This window comes from Triticum dicoccoides, chromosome 5B (assembly GCF_002162155.2).
Source record: "Triticum dicoccoides isolate Atlit2015 ecotype Zavitan chromosome 5B, WEW_v2.0, whole genome shotgun sequence".
NCBI lineage: Eukaryota > Viridiplantae > Streptophyta > Magnoliopsida > Poales > Poaceae > Triticum > Triticum dicoccoides.
Window position 1 is genome coordinate 375215178 of NC_041389.1, and position 18951 is coordinate 375234128.

Genomic DNA, 18951 nt, shown 5'->3' on the forward strand with positions numbered 1-18951 from the left:
AGGGTGCCAATTTCAAGGATTTTGAGTTCATGGTTTGATTCAGGCCTGGAGTATGAATTTAAGATTTATTTTAGACTTTTCTCTAAACTAATCAACTCGTGTCCATGTCGCCAAATAGCGGATTACTACCGATTAACAGCTTAGAGCATCTCCAACCGGCGCGGCAAAAAGCACGCCCACGCGCTAAAAATTTGCTTTTAGCGCGCGCCGGCTGGTTCCGCACGCTCCAGCGGTGGCGGGAATTTACCGCGCGCGGGAGAAAGCGGCACGCTGCGCGGTAGATTTGGCGCGCCGCTTCGCGCGCGCCCATAAATTCCCGCGCTCGCCACGCGCACAGAACACAGCCACGCGTCCTTCCCCCCGCAACCTCGCCGCTTCGCCGCTTTCCGCGCCACCATGCCGCCGCGCCGTCGGGGTGCTTCGAGTTATCGCGGCGTCCGCGAGCACCCCAACGGATGGTACTCCGCCGAGATATGGTCCGGCGACGTCCAGCTCGGCCTCGGGACGTTTCAGAGCGCGCACGAGGCGGCCCGCGCGTACGACGCGGCGGCGTGGCGCTTGGAGAGGCCCCGGTCGCAGATGAACTTCCGAGACGTCTTCATGCACGAGCAGGCGCAACGCGTCGCCCCTCCGCCGCGTCTCATCACCGACATGGACCGTGCCGACCACGCTCGGCGGCAGCGCCGCCTCCTCGTCGCCGAGGAGGACGAGCGAGCCATGGCGGAGTGGCGCTGTCGCCACCCGGAGGACGTCGCCGACGAGCGTGCCTACTGGGCCGAGAGGACGGCAAGGCGCCGTGCGAAGCGGGCTGACCGGCATCGGCGGAAGGCATTGGCGAATGCGCAGTGCGATATCGTTCAAGCAGGTGGGAGGTTGTTCTTCACGGCCAACGATGAACGTTGGGACGAAATATGGCTCTCAACCTCGGACGACACCGACGAGGATGATGATGGTGATGGTAGCGATTTGGAGTAGTTTCTATCTATGTATGCCGTAGTAGTTTCTATCTATCTATCTATGCAGTAGTAGTATCTATCTATCTATGTATGTCGAACTATCTATCTAGTTGCACCGATGTAAAATATCTTTTTGTATCTTTTTTTATCTATGCAATTAATTTAAAAAATGTTGTAGAATGAGCGCGCGCTGCATTTTTATCGCGCCTGCTGGAGCTGTGTGCGCGCATGGCTTTTTAGCGCAGCTGTTGGAGCAAACGCTGCGCGCCGCGCCAAACCAGGTGATGGACGCGCAAAAATCAGTTTTTAGCGCGCGGCGCGTTCGGCGCCTGTTGGAGATGCTCTTACTTAGCAATTCTCGAAAAAAAAAAACTTATTTAGCAGCGTGCGGTCGGAGTAGAGCGCACACGCGAATTCTCCGAGCTTTGGTGGAGGCCAGGGGATGAGCGTGCGGTCGCTGCTCGGTGTTCGGCGGCGAGCTGCCTCGCGGCTTCTATGTCGGCCAGGTGGGCCCAGCCATCGCCCAAAGTCATATGTATATCCCCTTGGCGGCTGGCGGGTCGAAGGCTGCAATGCCTCGGACTCGACATACTCTATGCCACGTGTCCAGGGAGCGGTCTGGTGGGCCAGGCCGTACGTACGTCTACCCGAGCGCAGCTTGAGCTTACGATATCCATGACCAAATGGACTATGACCATGGCGAAACGAGCACGACTGCACCATCTTCCTTCTTGTGCTGCATGCGTCGATTGCGTAGACCAAATGAAATGAGGTTGCCCGGCCGACCAAAGCCGCCCACCCCGATGAAGAGGGGTTTGCTTCTAAGTTTCAACTCTTCCTCGTTCACAAAGCTACTAGGTTACTTGTAACCAAGTCGAAGGAATCTATCTAACTTTTGTTCGTCTGAACCTAAAGATTTGCATCCCATGTACGTGCTCACGTACCACACCACACATGCCCTCGTCTCACTCGCCAGCCCCGTCGGCAATCTATCAATCCGGACATGCATGCATCAAAGCGAGATCAAGGCCATAGCCCATATCTGCAATAAGAAAGTCTAATATAATAGTAGCACCACTATGCAAACGAAAACAAAACGCGGATTACTTATAGTGATGTAGGTGCACCATCATCATGGAGCTATAGACGAAGAAGCTGCCATGCCGCTTCTCATCTCGCTTTCTCGCGTTCCTATCCACTGGTGTCATCGGGCTCCACGTGTCGATCCTGCCACGCGTCGGCATCCCAGGCGAGTGCTCCCTGTCTGGTAACACGTGTTCCGCCTCCTCTATAAGTTCGCCCCTCGCGCTCCTCACTAGCAATTTACAGCCCACCTCTCAATCTCTCTTGAGCTTACTCCATTTTATGCGCCCACTATACTTCCCTTAATCCAAGCGCACCACTACACCGGCCGGTTCATCTGCGATGCCGGCGCCGACGCCACCACGGAACCAGCCCAAGCGCCGGCGGCCGCTTGCTCTCCCCGCGGTCTGCCCGTGCGAGGGCATCGCGCCGGAGCCACTCCTCGCCTCCGTCGTCTCGCTCACGGCCGATGTGGCGAGCCGCAGGGCCGGCGACGCCAGCGCCTTCCCCGTGCTCCGCCGCGGCACGCGCCAAGCAGTACGCCTCGCGGGCCTCCTGCTCGCGTTCCTCGAGGAGATCCAGGACGCGACGGCGACGCTGTCGTACTCCGCCGTGGTCGGTCTCACGGAGCTGCACGTCGCCATGCAGAAGATGAGGTTCCTGCTCACGGATTGCGCGCGTCGAGGGGGCCGCCTGTGGGTGCTCGTCAACGCTGAACTCATAGCGTCTGAGCTCAGGCTGTGTCTTGGATCCGTCGCGGCGGCCATGGACGTGCTGCCGAGGTGCATCGTGGATGCATCTGTGGAGTCGGGGGAGCTCGGCCGGCTGGTATCGGATCAGGCGTGGAGCGTGGTGGTGCGGCCTGACGCCGGCGACAAACTAGCAGTGCGGAGCATACGGTCTATCATGGATACCTTTAAGAGGGGCGTCGCGCCGGAGGCAGATGATGTGATGCGGGTGCTCCGCCGGATCAGGGTCGAAAGCTGGTTCCAGTGCTCCGAGGAGATCGCTTATCTAGATGGCGAGCTCTCCGCGCGGTTCGACGCCGGCGACGAGAACAGCAGCGAGGTGGTCCTCCTCAACAATTTGATGGCGTTCCTCGTGTACTGCCGCGTGGTGCTGTTCGATCACATTGACTCGAAGCAGTCGGATGCGACGGCGGTGCGACCGGCGACGTGCCCGGAGTGGATCAGACCGGAGGCGCTGCAGTGCCCGATCACACTGGAACTCATGACGGACCCAGTGACCGTGTCCACCGGCCAGACATACGACCGCGCGTCCATCACACGGTGGATGAAGGCCGGGTGCCGCACGTGCCCAGTCACCGGCGAGAAGCTCCGCACCGCCGACCTCGTGCCCAACGCCGCGCTGTGCGGGATCATCGAGCGGATGCTGCTCAGCAACGGCGTCTCGCTTCCCGAGACGAGTTCCAGGCACCACCACGGCGACGCTGACAGCTCAGCCGCTACATTCAGTCCGTCAGCCACCGGCGCCGCACGGCTCGCCGTTAGCTACATCGTGGGCCAGTTCTCGACGGGGTCGACGGAGGAGCGTAGGAAGGCGACATCCGAGGCCCGCAAGCTCTCCAAGCACAGCGTGTTCTACCGAGCGCTCTTCGTGGAGGCCAATGCCGTACCGTGGTTGCTGTGCCTCCTCTCCTGTATGGACGTGTCCGTGCAGGACAATGCCGTGGCGTCCCTACTCAACCTCTCCAAGCACCCCGGTGGCCGGACAGCGCTCGTCGAGGCCGGAGGCATCGGCCTCGTGGTCGACATCGTCAACGTCGGCGCCAAGGCCGAGACGCAGCAGAACGCCGTGGCCATTCTGTTCTACCTCTCGTCGAACGCCGAGTACGCCGAGGAGATTGGCCGGTTCCCGGAGGCCATACCGACGCTAGTGCGGCTCATCAAGGAGGGCGCGCACCGAGGCCGGAAGAACGCCATGGTCAGCCTCTACGGTTTGCTCCAGTCCCCAAGCAACCACGCCAAAGCCGTTGCCGCCGGCGCCGTGGTGGTGCTTGCTGGGCTCCTTTCCAGCGACCGCGACGGCGACCTTGCCTGCGACACCGTCTCGCTGCTGGCGAGGATCGCCGAGCAGCCGGCGGGCGCACAGGCCGTGCTCGCGCGGGCGGGCCTAGTCGCTCACCTCGTTGAGTTCCTCGCCGCGTCTTCCTCTCGCTCCGGGAAGGACCACTGCGTGGGGCTGCTTGTCTTGCTGTGTCGTCACGGCGGCGAGAAGGTAGTCACCCTGCTGGGCCGGATGCCGGGGCTGATGGGGTCACTGCACTCGCTCGTTGCCGACGGCAGCCCGGCGACTTGCAAGAAGGCGCGGTCGCTGATCAGCATGATCCACCGGCATTACGAACTGACCAGGCCGTCATCATCGCCGGTGCCGCTGCCGGTGCCTACACCGGACGCCGGTGACCGTTTCGTTCGCCTCGTGCTATAGCGCCGCGCGCGACGAGGCGTCCCCTTCTCCTAGCTAGCTAGTCCTAAGTAAGCACAGTACATCGTACAGCGTGATGGATACGTGACCATTTTTGCTCTCGATCTCATTCTCAGCTCGAGTTTTAGAAGAGCTGAGATTGAATTTTGTTCCTCCCCACCATTCCTTGTGTTATACGCCGCTATTGCTATACACGTGCATACACGGATTAGAGTTGCAGTTTGTAACACCTTTGTTGTACATATTCTGTGTCAAATTGGATTGTGTGTTCACTCTGATGATTTGAGTGCATAATGGAAGAAGATAGTTGTGGGAAAACAGATTTGGTGGCGACTGAAACTTTCTCGCTCGAAAATGAAAATCTTGACTGTACTTACATGATTGCAGTATGTAAGACAATAGACTTTGAGGGGAACCGGCACAACCCTCTAGGGGTGGCCTATCACATATATATATAATGAGGTGATATACAACGTTACAATATACACATGTAAATACAGTCTAACACCCTCCCTCAATCTTAGCCACTTTCTAATGAATCTAGAAGGGTAAGATTGCGCCTGCAAGTCTCAAACTGTGGCAAAGGCAATGGCTTGGTGAAGATGTCAGCAAGTTGATCCTTGGAAGAAATAAACTTGATCTGTAGTTGCTTCTGAGAGACACGTTCACGCACAAAGTGATAGTCAACTTCAATGTGTTTCGTTCGGGCATGGAATACCGGATTTGTAGAAAGGTATGTAGCACCAATGTTATCACACCAAAGAACAGGAGGCTGTGATTGGGGTATACTTAACTCCTGAAGCAAGGACTGTACCCAGATAATCTCTGATGTGGCATTGGCCACAGCCTTATACTCAGCCTCAGTACTGCTACGCGAGACAGTAGCCTGTTTCCGAGCACTCCAGGCAATCAGGTTAGAGCCAAAGAAGACAGCATAACCCCCCGTGGATCGCCTGTCATCCGGATTGCCAGCCCAGTCTGCATCAGAATATGCTGAAAGACAACCAGAGTCAGACGGCCGAATATGCAAACCATGAGCCACCGTGAAACGAATATAGCGCAAAATCCGCTTAACAGCAGACCAATGAGTGTCACGGGGTGACTGCAGATACTGGCAGACTCGGTTAACAGCATAGGAAATGTCTGGTCGCGTGATCGTCAAGTACTGGAGCCCACCAACAATACTCCGGTACTCGGTCGCATCAGAAGAAGAAAGAAGCACACCATCAACAACATTGAGCTTATCAGTGGTAGACATGGGTGTAGTCGTCGGTTTGCACTTAAGCATCCCAGCTCGCTGCAACAAATCCCGAGAGTACTTCTTCTGCGTCATAACAAGGCCAGCAGCACGAGAAGTAACCTCCACACCAAGAAAGTAATGAAGCTTCCCAAGGTCCTTGACCGCAAAATCAGCACCAAGTGAGCGAACAAGCGCAGTAGCAGCCGACTGAGAGGAACTGACCAAAATGATATCATCTACATAGACCAACAAGTACAAAGTAGCCTCAGACCTTTGAAGAAGAAACAATGAGGAGTCAGCAGTTGATGATGCAAAACCATGAGCACGAAGAGCCATTGCAAGACGAGCATGCCAAGCACGAGGAGCCTGCTTCAGACCATAAATTGCCTTGGACAGACGACAGAGATGATCAGGGCGATCCGGATCAGAGAAACCCGGAGGCTGGCGCATGTAAACCTCCTCCGCCAAGACACCATGAAGAAAAGCATTTTGAACATCAAGCTGACGAAGAAACCAACCTCGAGTAACAGCCAGAGAGAGAAGAAGTCTGATGGTAGTAGGCTTGACCACTGGACTGAAGGTGTCTTCATAGTCAAGTCCAAAACGCTGTCGAAATCCACGAGCAACCAGACGAGCCTTATAGCGCTCAATGGACCCATCAGAATACCTCTTCACTTTGAAAACCCATTTGGAATCAATGACATTTACCCGTGATTGTGGAGGAACAAGAGTCCATGTCTGATTGCGAAGAAGCGCTTGATACTCCTGCTCCATGGCCTCTCTCCAATGAGGAATGCGCATATCAGCTTGATACGTGCGTGGCTCAGAGGATGGATCTGCGAGAGCAGCAGACATGCACGCCGCTAACCAAGCAACTGTGCCATCGTGACGTTGCTTAGGCTGAAAAATGCCACTCCGACTGCGCGTATGTGGACGTAGAGCAGCAGCAGGAGCCGGCGGAGGCGAAGGTGACGGAGACGTGACGGTCGCCGGAGATGCAGGAATCACCTCAGGCGAGCTCGGGACAGACGACTCCGGGCTGCATGGCGAAGACTGGCCCGACGACAGGGGCTCAGAGGCCATGGGCGAACCGAGGGTGGGCGAGGCCAGCTCCGGTGACACCGGCCCAGACGGCCTTGGCGAGGCGAGAGTAGGCGAGGCCGGCCCTGGTGAGAAGGGCCCAGACACCCTGGGCGAGGCAGGGGCGGGCGAGGCCAGGCCTGGTGATGACTGCCCCGACGCCCTGGGCGAGACGGGGACCGAGGAGGCCGGCCCAGTCGGCGGGGTTGCAGGGCGCGACGATGGCGAAGGCAGCCCAGAAGCCAGAGGCGACCGGGCCAGGACGTCGAGCGGCCGTGCATGAGCACGGAAACCGAGGCCATGCAGGGGTGCCATGTGCTCCTCATGCACAACAGAAGGTGCCGAGGATGAAGACGATGGCGACGAAGAAGAAGATGGCGCTTCCAGAATCTCCAAACGAGCCCCACGACCAGTGCCTGCATCATGGTTAGGCAACAATAGAGGAGAATATGCAACATCATCAAATTGGTCAGAAGTAACAGAGGATGAATGCATGACAGGTGGCTTGGTAGTGGACACAGGGAGTTTGGCAAAGGGAAAAACATGCTCATCAAACACAACATCCCGAGAGATGTAGACACGATTAGTGGGAACATGAAGACATTTGTATCCTTTATGAAGAGAGCTATAACCAAGAAAAACACACTTCTTGGAACGAAACTCGAGCTTACGCTTGTTATATGGACGGAGATGGGGCCAGCAAGCACACCCAAACACCTTGAGAAAGGTGTAGTCCGGTTGTTCATTAAGGAGAACTTCAATGGGAGTCTTCATATTCAAAACACGAGTGTGAGTACGATTGATGAGAAAACATGCAGTGGTGAAAGCATCACTCCAAAAACGAAACGGACCAGATGCATGGGCCAAAAGAGTCAGACCAGCTTCAACAATGTGACGATGCTTACGTTCTACTGAACCATTCTGCTGATGTGTATGTGGACATGCTAAACGGTGAGTGATCCCAAGCGACTGAAAGAAGGAGTTGAGGTTGCGATACTCGCCACCCCAGTCCGACTGAACATGAACAATTTTGTGCTTGAGAAGGCGTTCAACATGTTTTTGGAACTGAACAAAAATGTCAAACACATCAGATTTACGTTTGATAAGATAAAGCCAGGTAAAACGGCTGTAAGCATCAACAAAACTGATATAATAATTATGACCACTAACAGAAGTCTGAGCAGGACCCCATACATCTGAAAACACAAGTTCTAAAGGATGTTTCACCTCACGACTGGACTCCGAAAAAGGAAGTTGATGACTCTTCCCCTGCTGACAAGCATCACACACTGCTACATCTTTGTTACTAGACACACTAGGAAGCTCATGACGACGCAAAACATGCCGGACAATAGATGTGGCCGGGTGACCAAGACGAGCATGCCACTATGACGGAGATACCCGAACTCCACTGAAGACGCGAGCGACGCCAGGATGCTCCAGACGATAGAGACCTTGGCAGAGCCGCCCACTAAGAAGAATGTCCCTCGTGCCCCGATCCTTAATAAAAAGATCAAAAGGATGAAATTCACAAAGCACATTATTATCACGAGTGAGTTTAGGAACTGAAAGAAGATTACGTGTCACAGATGGAACTCGAAGAACATTGCGAAGTTGAAGACTCCTATTGGCATGTCTAGTGAGAAGTGATGCTTGACCAATATGAGAGATGTGCATACCTGCTCCATTGGCGGTGTGGATCTTGTCGGGGCTATGGTAGGGTTCACGAGTGTGAAGCTTCCCCATCTCACTGGTCAGGTGCTCTGTCGCCCCAGAGTCCATGTACCAGTGGGGATCAATGGAGTAGGACTGAGTGTGTCCCTGTGGCTTCTGCGGCGGCGGACGATCAGCCATGGCGACCTGACGAGCAAAGTTGCGTGTATCCTTCCCGTCATTGCCAAGACCAAGAAAACCCCGCTGGAAGCGCTTGTGACACTTCGAGGCCCAGTGCCCATCGCGACCACAAAGCTGGCACACACGTGGACCGCCAGCCCCTGGTAGAGTCGCAGTAGGAGGAGGGGCCGAGGCGGGTGGTGGTGACTGCCCCGAAGAAGCCCTGGATGAAGCAGAGGAGCGACCACCCTTGGTGGCGGCGTTTGCCGAGAGGGCGCCGTTACCCCTGGATCGGCGCGTCTCGACTCGTTGCTCAGTAAGCAGGAGGCGTGAAAAGACCTCGTGTGCTGGCATGGGCGTGGAGTTGCCCCTCTCATTGATGATCTCGACTAGGGCGTCATACTCCTCATCAAGACCATTGACAATAAACGAGTTGAACTCGGAGTCGGTGAAGGGCTGTCCAATGGAGGCCAGCGTGTCGGCGAGACTCTTGACTTTGTTGTAGAACTCAGTGGCGGTGGAGTCAAGCTTCTGACACTCCCCAAGTTGGCGACGGAGCCCAGATACACGAGCCTGCGACTGTGCCGCAAACGAGCGCTCAAGAATAGTCCATGCCTCGTGGGACGTCTTGGCGAAGACAACAAGCCCAGCAACGGCTGGAGAGAGCGACCCCTGGATGGAGGAGAGGTTCGCCTGATCCTGCCCTGTCCAGACACGGTGAGCCGGATTATAGACCGGACCATGCACGCTGTCAACCAGCGCAGGAGGGCAAGGGAGAGAGCCGTCGACATAGCCAAGCAGGTAGTGACTCCCAAGAAGCGGAAGAACCTGCGCGCGCCAGAAGATGTAATTGTCCGACGACAACTTGATGGTGATGAGATGGCCGAAGTGAAACGGCGGCGGCGGCTGCGATCCCATCGAGGAGACTGGCTGAGGTGAGAACACCGTGGAGACAGTCGGAGGGGCAGTTGGCGCGGTGACAGAGGGCGCGATGGCCGCGGTTGACGCCGCGAAGCCTGCCAGCGCGACATCCTCCGCCACCAGCGGCGTAGTGGCCGAGGGCGCGACAGCCGCGGTTGACGGGGCGGCGGTGGTGTGGGCCACAAGCGCCTGCCCGGGCGAAGTAGCAGCCGGCGGGAGCGCGAAGAGGGAGCCGACGCTCCGTGTCCCGATCGGCGCCTGAAGGGAGGCGGCATCCAGCGGCCTCGAGAGAAGTGCCGCGAGGGAGGCCGGCAGAAGACCGGTGGCGGTGGAGCCGGACGCAGCGGCGGACGTCATGGCAGTCGGGCGACGGCGGCGGCGGGCGCGGCGGCGGCGGGCGCGGCGGCGGCGGCGGCGGCGGTTTAGGGTTTTTAGGCGGAAGCGGACGTAACCTAGCGTGATACCATGTAAGACAATAGGCTTTGGGGGGAACCGGCACAACCCTTTAGGGGTGGCCTATCACACATATATATAATGAGGTGATATACAACGTTGCAATATACACTTGTAAATACAGTCTAACACAGTATAACAGAATAGTTAGGTAGAGGTTTTGATTATGAGCTGATCCAGTTGCCGTGTCTTTTTGGCCTTCACAGTTCACACCCCAGCAGTCGTTCTGATTGGAACAGCTCAAGCACACAAAAAGTTCTTTGTATGTTTCTTTTCCACAAAAAAGGTCTCCCTCGTAGCTATGACTTTCGTGCGAATCTAAATAGTCTGTGGCGAAATGAAGTATGGACTCATCGTCCAATTTAAAGAACTCTACTACGTAGTGGGCTTGGGCCAGAGAGTGAAGGCATTTATAATATTACAGAACAACAAATTCAATTCTGCTCACCCAGCCAGCCCGTCTAGCTCAGCTGGTAGAGCACAAGGCTCTTAACCTTGTGGTCGTGGGTTCGAGCCCTACGGTGGGTGCCGTCTGTTTTTTCCTGCTGGTTCGTCTCCTATTTTGAATTTTCTTTTCATTCACGGTTTCTGTCTTTTTACAAATGGAACCAATCCTCCGTGCACATCGCCGGAACAATGCTCCATTTCTGCGGACTAATCATTCTACTACAACGATGTTTATAGTATCGTAACAACTGAGCAGATGGTTTGAGTAATAAGCAAGCGACGAGCTTTTTTGTCAAAAAATAGAAGAAGCAGACGGCGAGCTAGTCAAACAGTAGTTTAATCTCATCTCTGATGCAAACCAACGGCGCTATACAGCAGAGCAGCCACGCGAGTACAGCATGCAAGCAGAGCGCTGTCAGCGGGCGTGCCCCTTGACCGGGTGTGTGTGCCAATCACGGTTCACGTGAAGGCCGCATCGCTCGCTTGTTGCTTTGATTAGCGTGAGTAGTTAATCAGCCGGGGACTACTAGATTAGTGCTAATGCATCACTACAAGGGGGAGATGGCATGAATTGTTTAGTGCAGCAACAGAGGTTTATGCCTCTCGTGATGGGATCACGGGCGGGATGCGTATAACAACTGGCGTGGACGGTGGGAGTACCTTCTTGCTTCTGCGGTGGATTGCTCGATCCGAGGCTGCTGCCCCATTTTTAACAGAAGCAAGTGGCTGTTGAGCAGTTGGGAGCTTGCTTCCAAAAAAGAAGTAACCATTGGCAGCTCATGAGCTGACACTTAAGTCAGCTGTCCCCAGACCCGACCCGACTCACAATACATCTTGCCAGATAGGTCATCTAGCACACCACTGGATCGGGTCTCCCTTGGACGTTGGACCGTGCCATACCGAACACATGGAACGCAAACCCACGTCCACCCCGCACGAAACACGCCGCCGTCGCCATGCGCCACGCGCTCGGTGCTCGTCGCGCTCAGCTGTGGTGTCTCGTCCATTTGATGTAGCTCTAAATCATAAGAGCCATAAGTGCCATTACAATTCTCAAATAATCTTTGGCTAACACAGGTGAGAAGGTCTTCTTATAATCGATCCCTTCTCTCTATGTAAAACTTTTTGCTGCAAGTCTCACTTTGAACCTTTCGATATTCCCTTTGGAATCATATTTAGTTTTGTAAACCCACTTGCAGCCCACCCTTTTGGCTCCATCAAGAACTTCTACTAAGTCCCAAACATCATTCAAGCTCATAGATTTCAATTCGTCTTCCATGGCGACCAACCATTTGGACAAGTCTTCACTTTTAGTGGCTTCTTTATACGAGGTTGGATCTTGTACCTTCCCTATGTCACGTTCATCCTCACACATGAAAGTGACATAATCGCTGGAGATGGCCCTTTTCTTTTCCCGTCGTGATCTTCTCATAGGCTCATTAGTATGTGCATTTCTTCTTGCCTAAGAAGGTTGAGGATTAGCATTGGGTTGAGGATCACCATTTGGCTGAGGGTCCTCGTCATGCTGAGAATCTTAATTATGTTGAGGCTTCTCGTTGGATTGAGGATCCACTTCAGGTTCGGGATCACCAGTAGGTGTCTCGTACATATTGGGCATAGGGGTAACGTTCTCTTGGATAGTCGGGGATGGAACATACACCCGCTTCTCCTCAAGATCAATCGCCCTAACCTCAGGAACTTCATTATCCTCACAAAAAACACCGCTTGCCTGCTTTCCACAAACTTGGTGGTATGACCATGGCAAGAAAATCGATATCCTTTTCCTCTATGAGGGTACCCAATGAAAAAACAACTAACTGTCTTTGGGTCCAACTTCTTAATATGTGGATTGAATACTTTAGCTTCAGCTGGGCAACCCCACACACGCAAGTAATTCAACCTTGGTTTCTTCCCGCCCACATCTCATAAGGTGTGCTCGGTGCTGACTTAGTTGGAGCAGGATTCATGATGTGTGTAGCTATTTTCAATGCCTCCATCCAAAGACTTACCGGTAATCTTGCGTGACTAAGCATACTATGCACCATATCCATAAGAGTGCGGTTGCGACACTCAGCTACGCCATTTTGATGAAGTTCACCAGGCATTGAATATTGGGCAATAATTCCATTTTCAGCAAGATATTTCGCGATTGGTCCTAGAATTTGCCCATAAGGAGCATGCCTGACATAATATTCTCCCCCGTGATTATACCGTACTACTTTGATCTTGAGTTGATTTCCGACCTCGGCTTTATAAATCTTAAATTTGTCCAAAGCTTCGGATCGATCACATATAGGATAAATGTAGCCATAGCGAGAGAAATCATCTGTGAAGGTAATGAAAGAATCAAAACTATTCATAGACTTCACTTTAAAAGGTCATATGGCAGTATGAATAAGTTCAAGGACCGTTGTGGCTCTTACTGCTCCTTTCTTAATTTTTTAACGTATTTTCCCTTAATACAATGAATACAATTGCATGCATCGGAGAAATCTAGCAGATGACGTATTTCTTCTTTAATTAATCTTCCCATTCCCCCCCTCGAAATGTGGGCCAAGCGATGATGCCACAATTTCAAAGAAGGATTGATACTTCTCCCATTCTTTTCATGACTACGTTCATTCATATTCATCTTGCAGAGATTCACACACATAGGATAACCGAAAAGATTTAACATATAAAGTTTGCCTCGTCGGACGGGGAGACCAACATCCTTATTACAATACTTTAAAAAACATTGTTTCTCCCCGAAGGTTGAAATCAAATTCCTACTCAATGTAGGCACATAAAGAACGTCCTTGAGCTGAAGTAGGAAGCCACCGTGCAGCTTCAAGGTGAGGGAGCCCACCGCTTCAACTTTGGCCTCCTTCCCAGTCATGACATTAAGTCTTCTTGTACCCCTTCTTAGGGTATGGCTTATACGGAATCCCTGCAAAGAATTCACGACATGAGTAGTCGCACCTGAGTCAATCGACCATGTGGATTCAAAAAAAATCAACATATAGAGATTCATCTACAAGAGTGATCTCATCCTTACCATTTTTATTCAGCCACTTAAGAAAACCTAGACAGTCCGCCTTGACATGATTTGGCTGTTTGCAGAAATTGCAAAGTCTTTCTCCAGCGGCATTTGTAAGATTAACTGGAGCAACCACTGAAGGAGCGACGTGAACAACTTGCCTCGTTGCGTTGCTTAGGCTTTGGAGGAACCTTTTTGGAAAACTGCCTTTTGGGCATATTCACTACTGCAGGATGCTGCTAACGCGACAACGATCAGAGACCCTATGACGAAACTGTGTGCGATGCAATAATCGCAAATGGTGGTCTAAAAAACCCGTCAAAAAAGGTGCAAAACGTTTGCGATGACAGATGCATCAAACATGGTTCAGCTTTTAGTTGCGTGTGCGATGCAGGGCATACAGTTCAGTTCATTTAACTGTTTGCGATGAGGCGGAACAAAAGAAACGGGTAGCCATATGAAGGTATGTGCGATATACAATATACGGTTCACTCGGATGAACTGTTTGTGATTAGGCAACACAAAAGAAACGGTCAGCCAGATCAAGGTGTGTGCGATATACGACATACGGTTCACTTGGATGAACTATTTGCATTGAGCCAAGAGAACAGAAACGGTTCAATATAACAAGATGTGTGTGATAGGCAGCAAACAGGTCTGTAATCAGAAATGTGCGTGAAGACCGATAATAACACAGATGATTGTTGCTTAGAAGACGTGTGTGTTGTGCGATGGGATTGCATATAGAACAACAACATATATATACACACTTATAAGGACATGGTTGCATAACCAAATTAAACATCCAATTACATAGGTGGCTACTACAACCATGACATTTGCACACACCAAAGTAAACTATTACATGCATAATTACATAGGCGGCTACTACACACATGACATTTCCACACATCAAATTAAACTATATAGTACATGCACGATTAACTAGGATAAACGATCATCTGATCATCATCTACTTCTTGTGACGCTTGCTGTGCTTGTAGCTCGATCCGGCCTCGTCGATTTGGGTAACGAGACACTTCCTCATGTTAACGATCCACCTGTGCATCTCGTACCATGTGTACACGCTCTTGGCCACAGACCTGAGGTGAGGTTCATCCAGTTGCCGCATCCAGGCCCCGTGCCAGGATACGGGATGGGTTCTGTTGGCATCCTCCTTCATCTTTTCATAGTATGGGTCGATGATAGCCGAGGCGAGTTCAACCAGGGAGTCCTTCGTGCTGCCCCAGACCTTGTACTGCTCACGGATTTCGACAAGGTTCTTGTAGGCCAAGCTCGTAACCCTAAGCGCTTTTACATCATCGGTAGTTTCCACCGTAGCAAACTTGTAGTCGGTGCTGTTGACAAACCTGGTGAAACGGTCGAAAGATCTGTGGCCATGCAGTAGTGGCAAATGAGTACATGATGGCGCATGCACAACTGGGCGACGACAATGTAACAACCTGGCTTTTGGCCCTTTCCTTTTTCTTTTCATTTATTTGGTTTTTGTTCTGTTTTTCTTGTTGGAGTGGTTCTGTGGCCTTGCTACTTGGGAAATCATCCTCATTCTCCCTCCTAAGTGGCTCATCATTCTCAAAACCTTGCCAAGATCATGTCACTCCTTGACCAAACCCTAAAATTCATTTCTAGGGAAAATTCCTTTTTCATTAAAGGAATAACCCTATCTGCCCTAGGTTGTGAAGCAACCTATATTTTTGTCCATCCAAAAATCCCCAATTAATTCTTATAATTCCTTTGGGTCATATGTTGATCAAATATGCCCAAACTTTCCTGTCCTAGCCCAAGAATAATTCTCCAATAATTATTCTTCATTTCTGTCATGAATGGCACTTTGTGAAGGAAGTGTCATTTATATTTTCCTAGTGCCCCCCAACTTTTTGGGTATGCTTATATATCCAAATAATTGCCTCGTGCAAGAATTCAACTTTATTTGCCTAGCCAATCTTCCTCAGCGATTTTTCAAAGTTTCTGTCAGACAGAAGGCTTTGTGAAGGAAGTACTAGCTAGGAGTACCCAAATGAGTTAAACTTTTGCACACTCCTTAATGTGCTCATATTAACTCCCTCCACCCATTTGCAGCCCAATACAATCATCTATGTGAGCACAGGACCAAATCTTTGATTCTGGCAATATTTTCATGTTGTGAAGCAAGTGTATTTTATTTTGCTTCAAAAATTCTGATAAATTACCATATCATTCTTCTACCCGTAAAACATCTCTCCACCTAATTTGGCATCATTTAATTGATCCATTTCATCACCAAAATTATTCCAAGTTTCTGGACATAAATGATGTTTGTGAAGCGAGTACCATTTTGGCTTGTCCATTTGGTATGAGCTTTTTACATCATCTTTATATGTCCATATCATGAGGCTTTGCCCAATTTCGGCCCTTGCTTCTCCATATGAGTGCATCATCCAATTCAAGTTTCTGGAACAAAAATGCAGTTTCAAATTAACCCTATTAATTATTGGTCCATTTCTTCTCTAAACCTCTCGGACTGTAGTCCTTCCAGAGATTAACATCTCAGACAACTCCATTGACCCCAATCAAGTTCCTGTTGATCACTAGCGCACGACTAAGTTTACCGCAGCAAACTTTAGAGCTCCATTCCAACCCAACCAGAGTGCCTTAGATCGAGCCAATGGCACATAAATGCTCCACCTTGGAAGAACTAGTTCCCAAACATGGTTTGCTATCCTCAATAGACCTCCCCGTGCCTGTCGGGTGGTGACCGCGCAGCTGGCATGCATATTCACGCGCTCTGTGTGCTGTGGCGTGTCCAGAGCACTGTTTGTGCTTTGGTACCACTCCCCCTCGTCGACTTAGAGCTTGTGACCGTGTCCATTCTCTTCCTCTTGTCATCTCGTTCCTCTGGACCCCTCTCCCCCTCCATCCGCTTGCTCACCAACGCTGGCCGATGCACGCCCACGGATGTATAGTGGAGATTTGGCTCTGCTCATCGTCGTCATGCCCCCATGCTTCCTTGGCTGCCTCTGCCCCCGTGAGCTCTCCCCTGTGCATCCCTCGTCTCCTACCTCCGAGCTTGAGCGTGCGCACACGCGTCCGTGGCTCCGGACACGCGTACGCGGCGACGACAGCTCGGCCATCCCCTCCCACGCCTATTTAAGACCTCCTCCGAGCCCTCTGAGCGCTCCAGCAGTCCTCCCTCACTCCCAGTAGCGCCCCCGTCCACTCAAACAAGCTCGAGGATGCCTCGAGCCCTCCACTGGCCGCCATGGCCGCCGCCCTCCGCCGCTTGAATTCGCCCGAGCCCAAGCTCTTCTCCTCCTTCTACCACCACCACTAGACCACTCAGACCCCGGCGCACCTCCCCAACCCCTCAGTTCGGCACCGGAGTACTCGTGACCGCGAGCCCCGTCGGTGCCCGAAGCCCTCCTCCACCATGGCCATTGCTCCGCTTGCTCCTCTACTCCCCGGCGTGGGCAGACCCATCAGGTGGATGCGGCTCGTCGTCCTGGTCACTCTGGTGGCCGGAGCGTCGCCGGTGGCGTCGGGACGGCCGTCGGCCGTGCTCTGCCTCGGCCTTCTGTCACATCATTGCGAGGAAGATGATGGAGGCGGGAGGAGGGAGTTGACCAAGTGTGTGGGTCCCGTGGGCCCCACATGTCAGCCTCCGGACATTGACCCCGCCCAGCTAAGTCAGATAAGTGGAGATGTATTCACTAGAATACATTTTCTATTTCTAAAAGTGTATTTCCTTTCTTCTTCAGCTCCGAATACGTTTTCAGTTCAGTGAAATCGTATTTCCCTGATTGCGCTTTCTGTTTTTCTGTCCAGACCGAGATTGTGAAGTTTTTCTTTGCAGATAGGTCCCTGGTAGAAAAATAGCTATATCTTTTCACCCGTAGCTCCAAATCAGGTGAATCCAAAGCTCACTTCTTTGTTTCGTCGAGCCCGTCCCGATGGAGTCACTTTCACCATGTTTTGAAATTCTGAAAATGACCATTTTCCCCTGCCCTTATTCAGCCCCCTCTGAGAGAGTACGGTTTCCAACGATTCTTTCTGCGAGTTTCTCGCACTTTCTCTTGGTGATTTCTTCCACCCCAGGCAAGCCACACCCTCCATTTGCATCACTGTAATGCAGTGACATGGTTTAATTTATTTGAACTTGTTTAAAATATTGCTTTAGCTACTTGACTCCGTGCATGGCATTTTCTCAGAGTGTTATTTTGATCTTGCTATTGCCATGCTATTGTTTGGATTACTAGGAGTTATGTTTGCAGTTGATGAGTATCATGTTGCCATTAGAGCATTAGTGGTTGGTGTTATGATTATTTTCATGTTGGTATCTGATATTATATTTCGGAGTATTACTTTGGATGTCATGTTGCCATTGGATTATTAATGACTAGTATGTTTATTTTCATGATGATAGTTGATGTTCTGTTGCTTGGAGTATTATTTTCGGAGATGATGTTTACATGTGGATCTTTAATGGATAGCTTTATTCTTGTTATTGGAGTAGTAGGATTATTGTTTTCGGATTCATCGTGATAGTAGTGTTATGCTATCCTTGGAGTATTTTGGTATGATGATATTATGTTTTGGATTAGTTGTTGGATATGGCTCTGACTTGGATTATAGGTTGATAGTTGATGTCGGAGTATCAGTTATCACTGTTATATTTTGGGGATAAATTCCGTCATTAAGTTGGTCAGGTGCCACCGAACCGGGATTTTTCAAATGCAACTACATTTGCCTTTGTATGGGGAGGCCGTGATGGGTCTATTGTCATGCCTCTCGCTGGTGCTTCCAACTAGGGAAGGTTATGGGCATGTGCCACGCTGATTAGGTAGGAGGACATAAACCTTGTGGACCCGTTGTTGTTGCGGTACGTTGTCCCCGTTTGGGACCATTTATTTGCCACGACGGTGACAGTTTTGCCTTTGGTAGGCTCGGTCACCCAGGACTGAACCCAAAAAGGGGTGTTGGTTTGAGTGACCGGGAGAGTGTCATGGCAGTAGATCGGTTTTGTCGGATCGCCGTTGGTCCACCCGAATGGGAGTGCGAGGCCATGGGTTCTGTGGTGTGGGTAAAGTGTGCTACCTCTGCAGAGAGTGTGTGTGTTTAATCTATCGATAGCCACGTCCTTGGTCATGGGCACAAGTTTGTACTAGGTCACACTGTTTGATCAACACTCACATGACGGAATGACTTATAGATGATTTATATGATGTATGTGAGCACTGACAGTTTGGCAGGATGTTGATGATGATGTTGAGATGATCTTGAGGATGCTCATTCAGTTTGTGATGTGGTCACGAGGTGACCGTGTGGATACGTTGATCACGAGGTGATCACATGGACCACGAGGTGGTCGAGATGGTATATTGCTTGGCCGGTTGGCCAAGAATGAGATTGTTGTTGGGATTGAGATGTTGGTTTATCAGTATGGTAGTAGTTTCACATCATGCTTGGTAGTTGCTGTC

The 18951-nt window shown here is 51.5% G+C and overlaps 1 protein-coding gene and 1 non-coding gene across 2 annotated transcripts; both read left to right on the forward strand.

The window, feature by feature from the left end:
* Positions 1–2295: 2295 nt before the first annotated feature.
* Positions 2296–4695, forward strand: LOC119309248 (U-box domain-containing protein 19-like). The gene has a single exon (XM_037585282.1). It carries the CDS (start codon positions 2382–2384, stop codon positions 4485–4487), a length of 2106 nt encoding a protein of 701 aa, XP_037441179.1. The 5' UTR covers positions 2296–2381; the 3' UTR covers positions 4488–4695.
* A 5771-nt stretch (positions 4696–10466) lies between these two features.
* Positions 10467–10539, forward strand: TRNAK-CUU. Its single transcript has one exon. It is a non-coding gene; the product is annotated as a tRNA-Lys (tRNA).
* The last annotated feature ends 8412 nt before the right edge of the window (positions 10540–18951 follow it).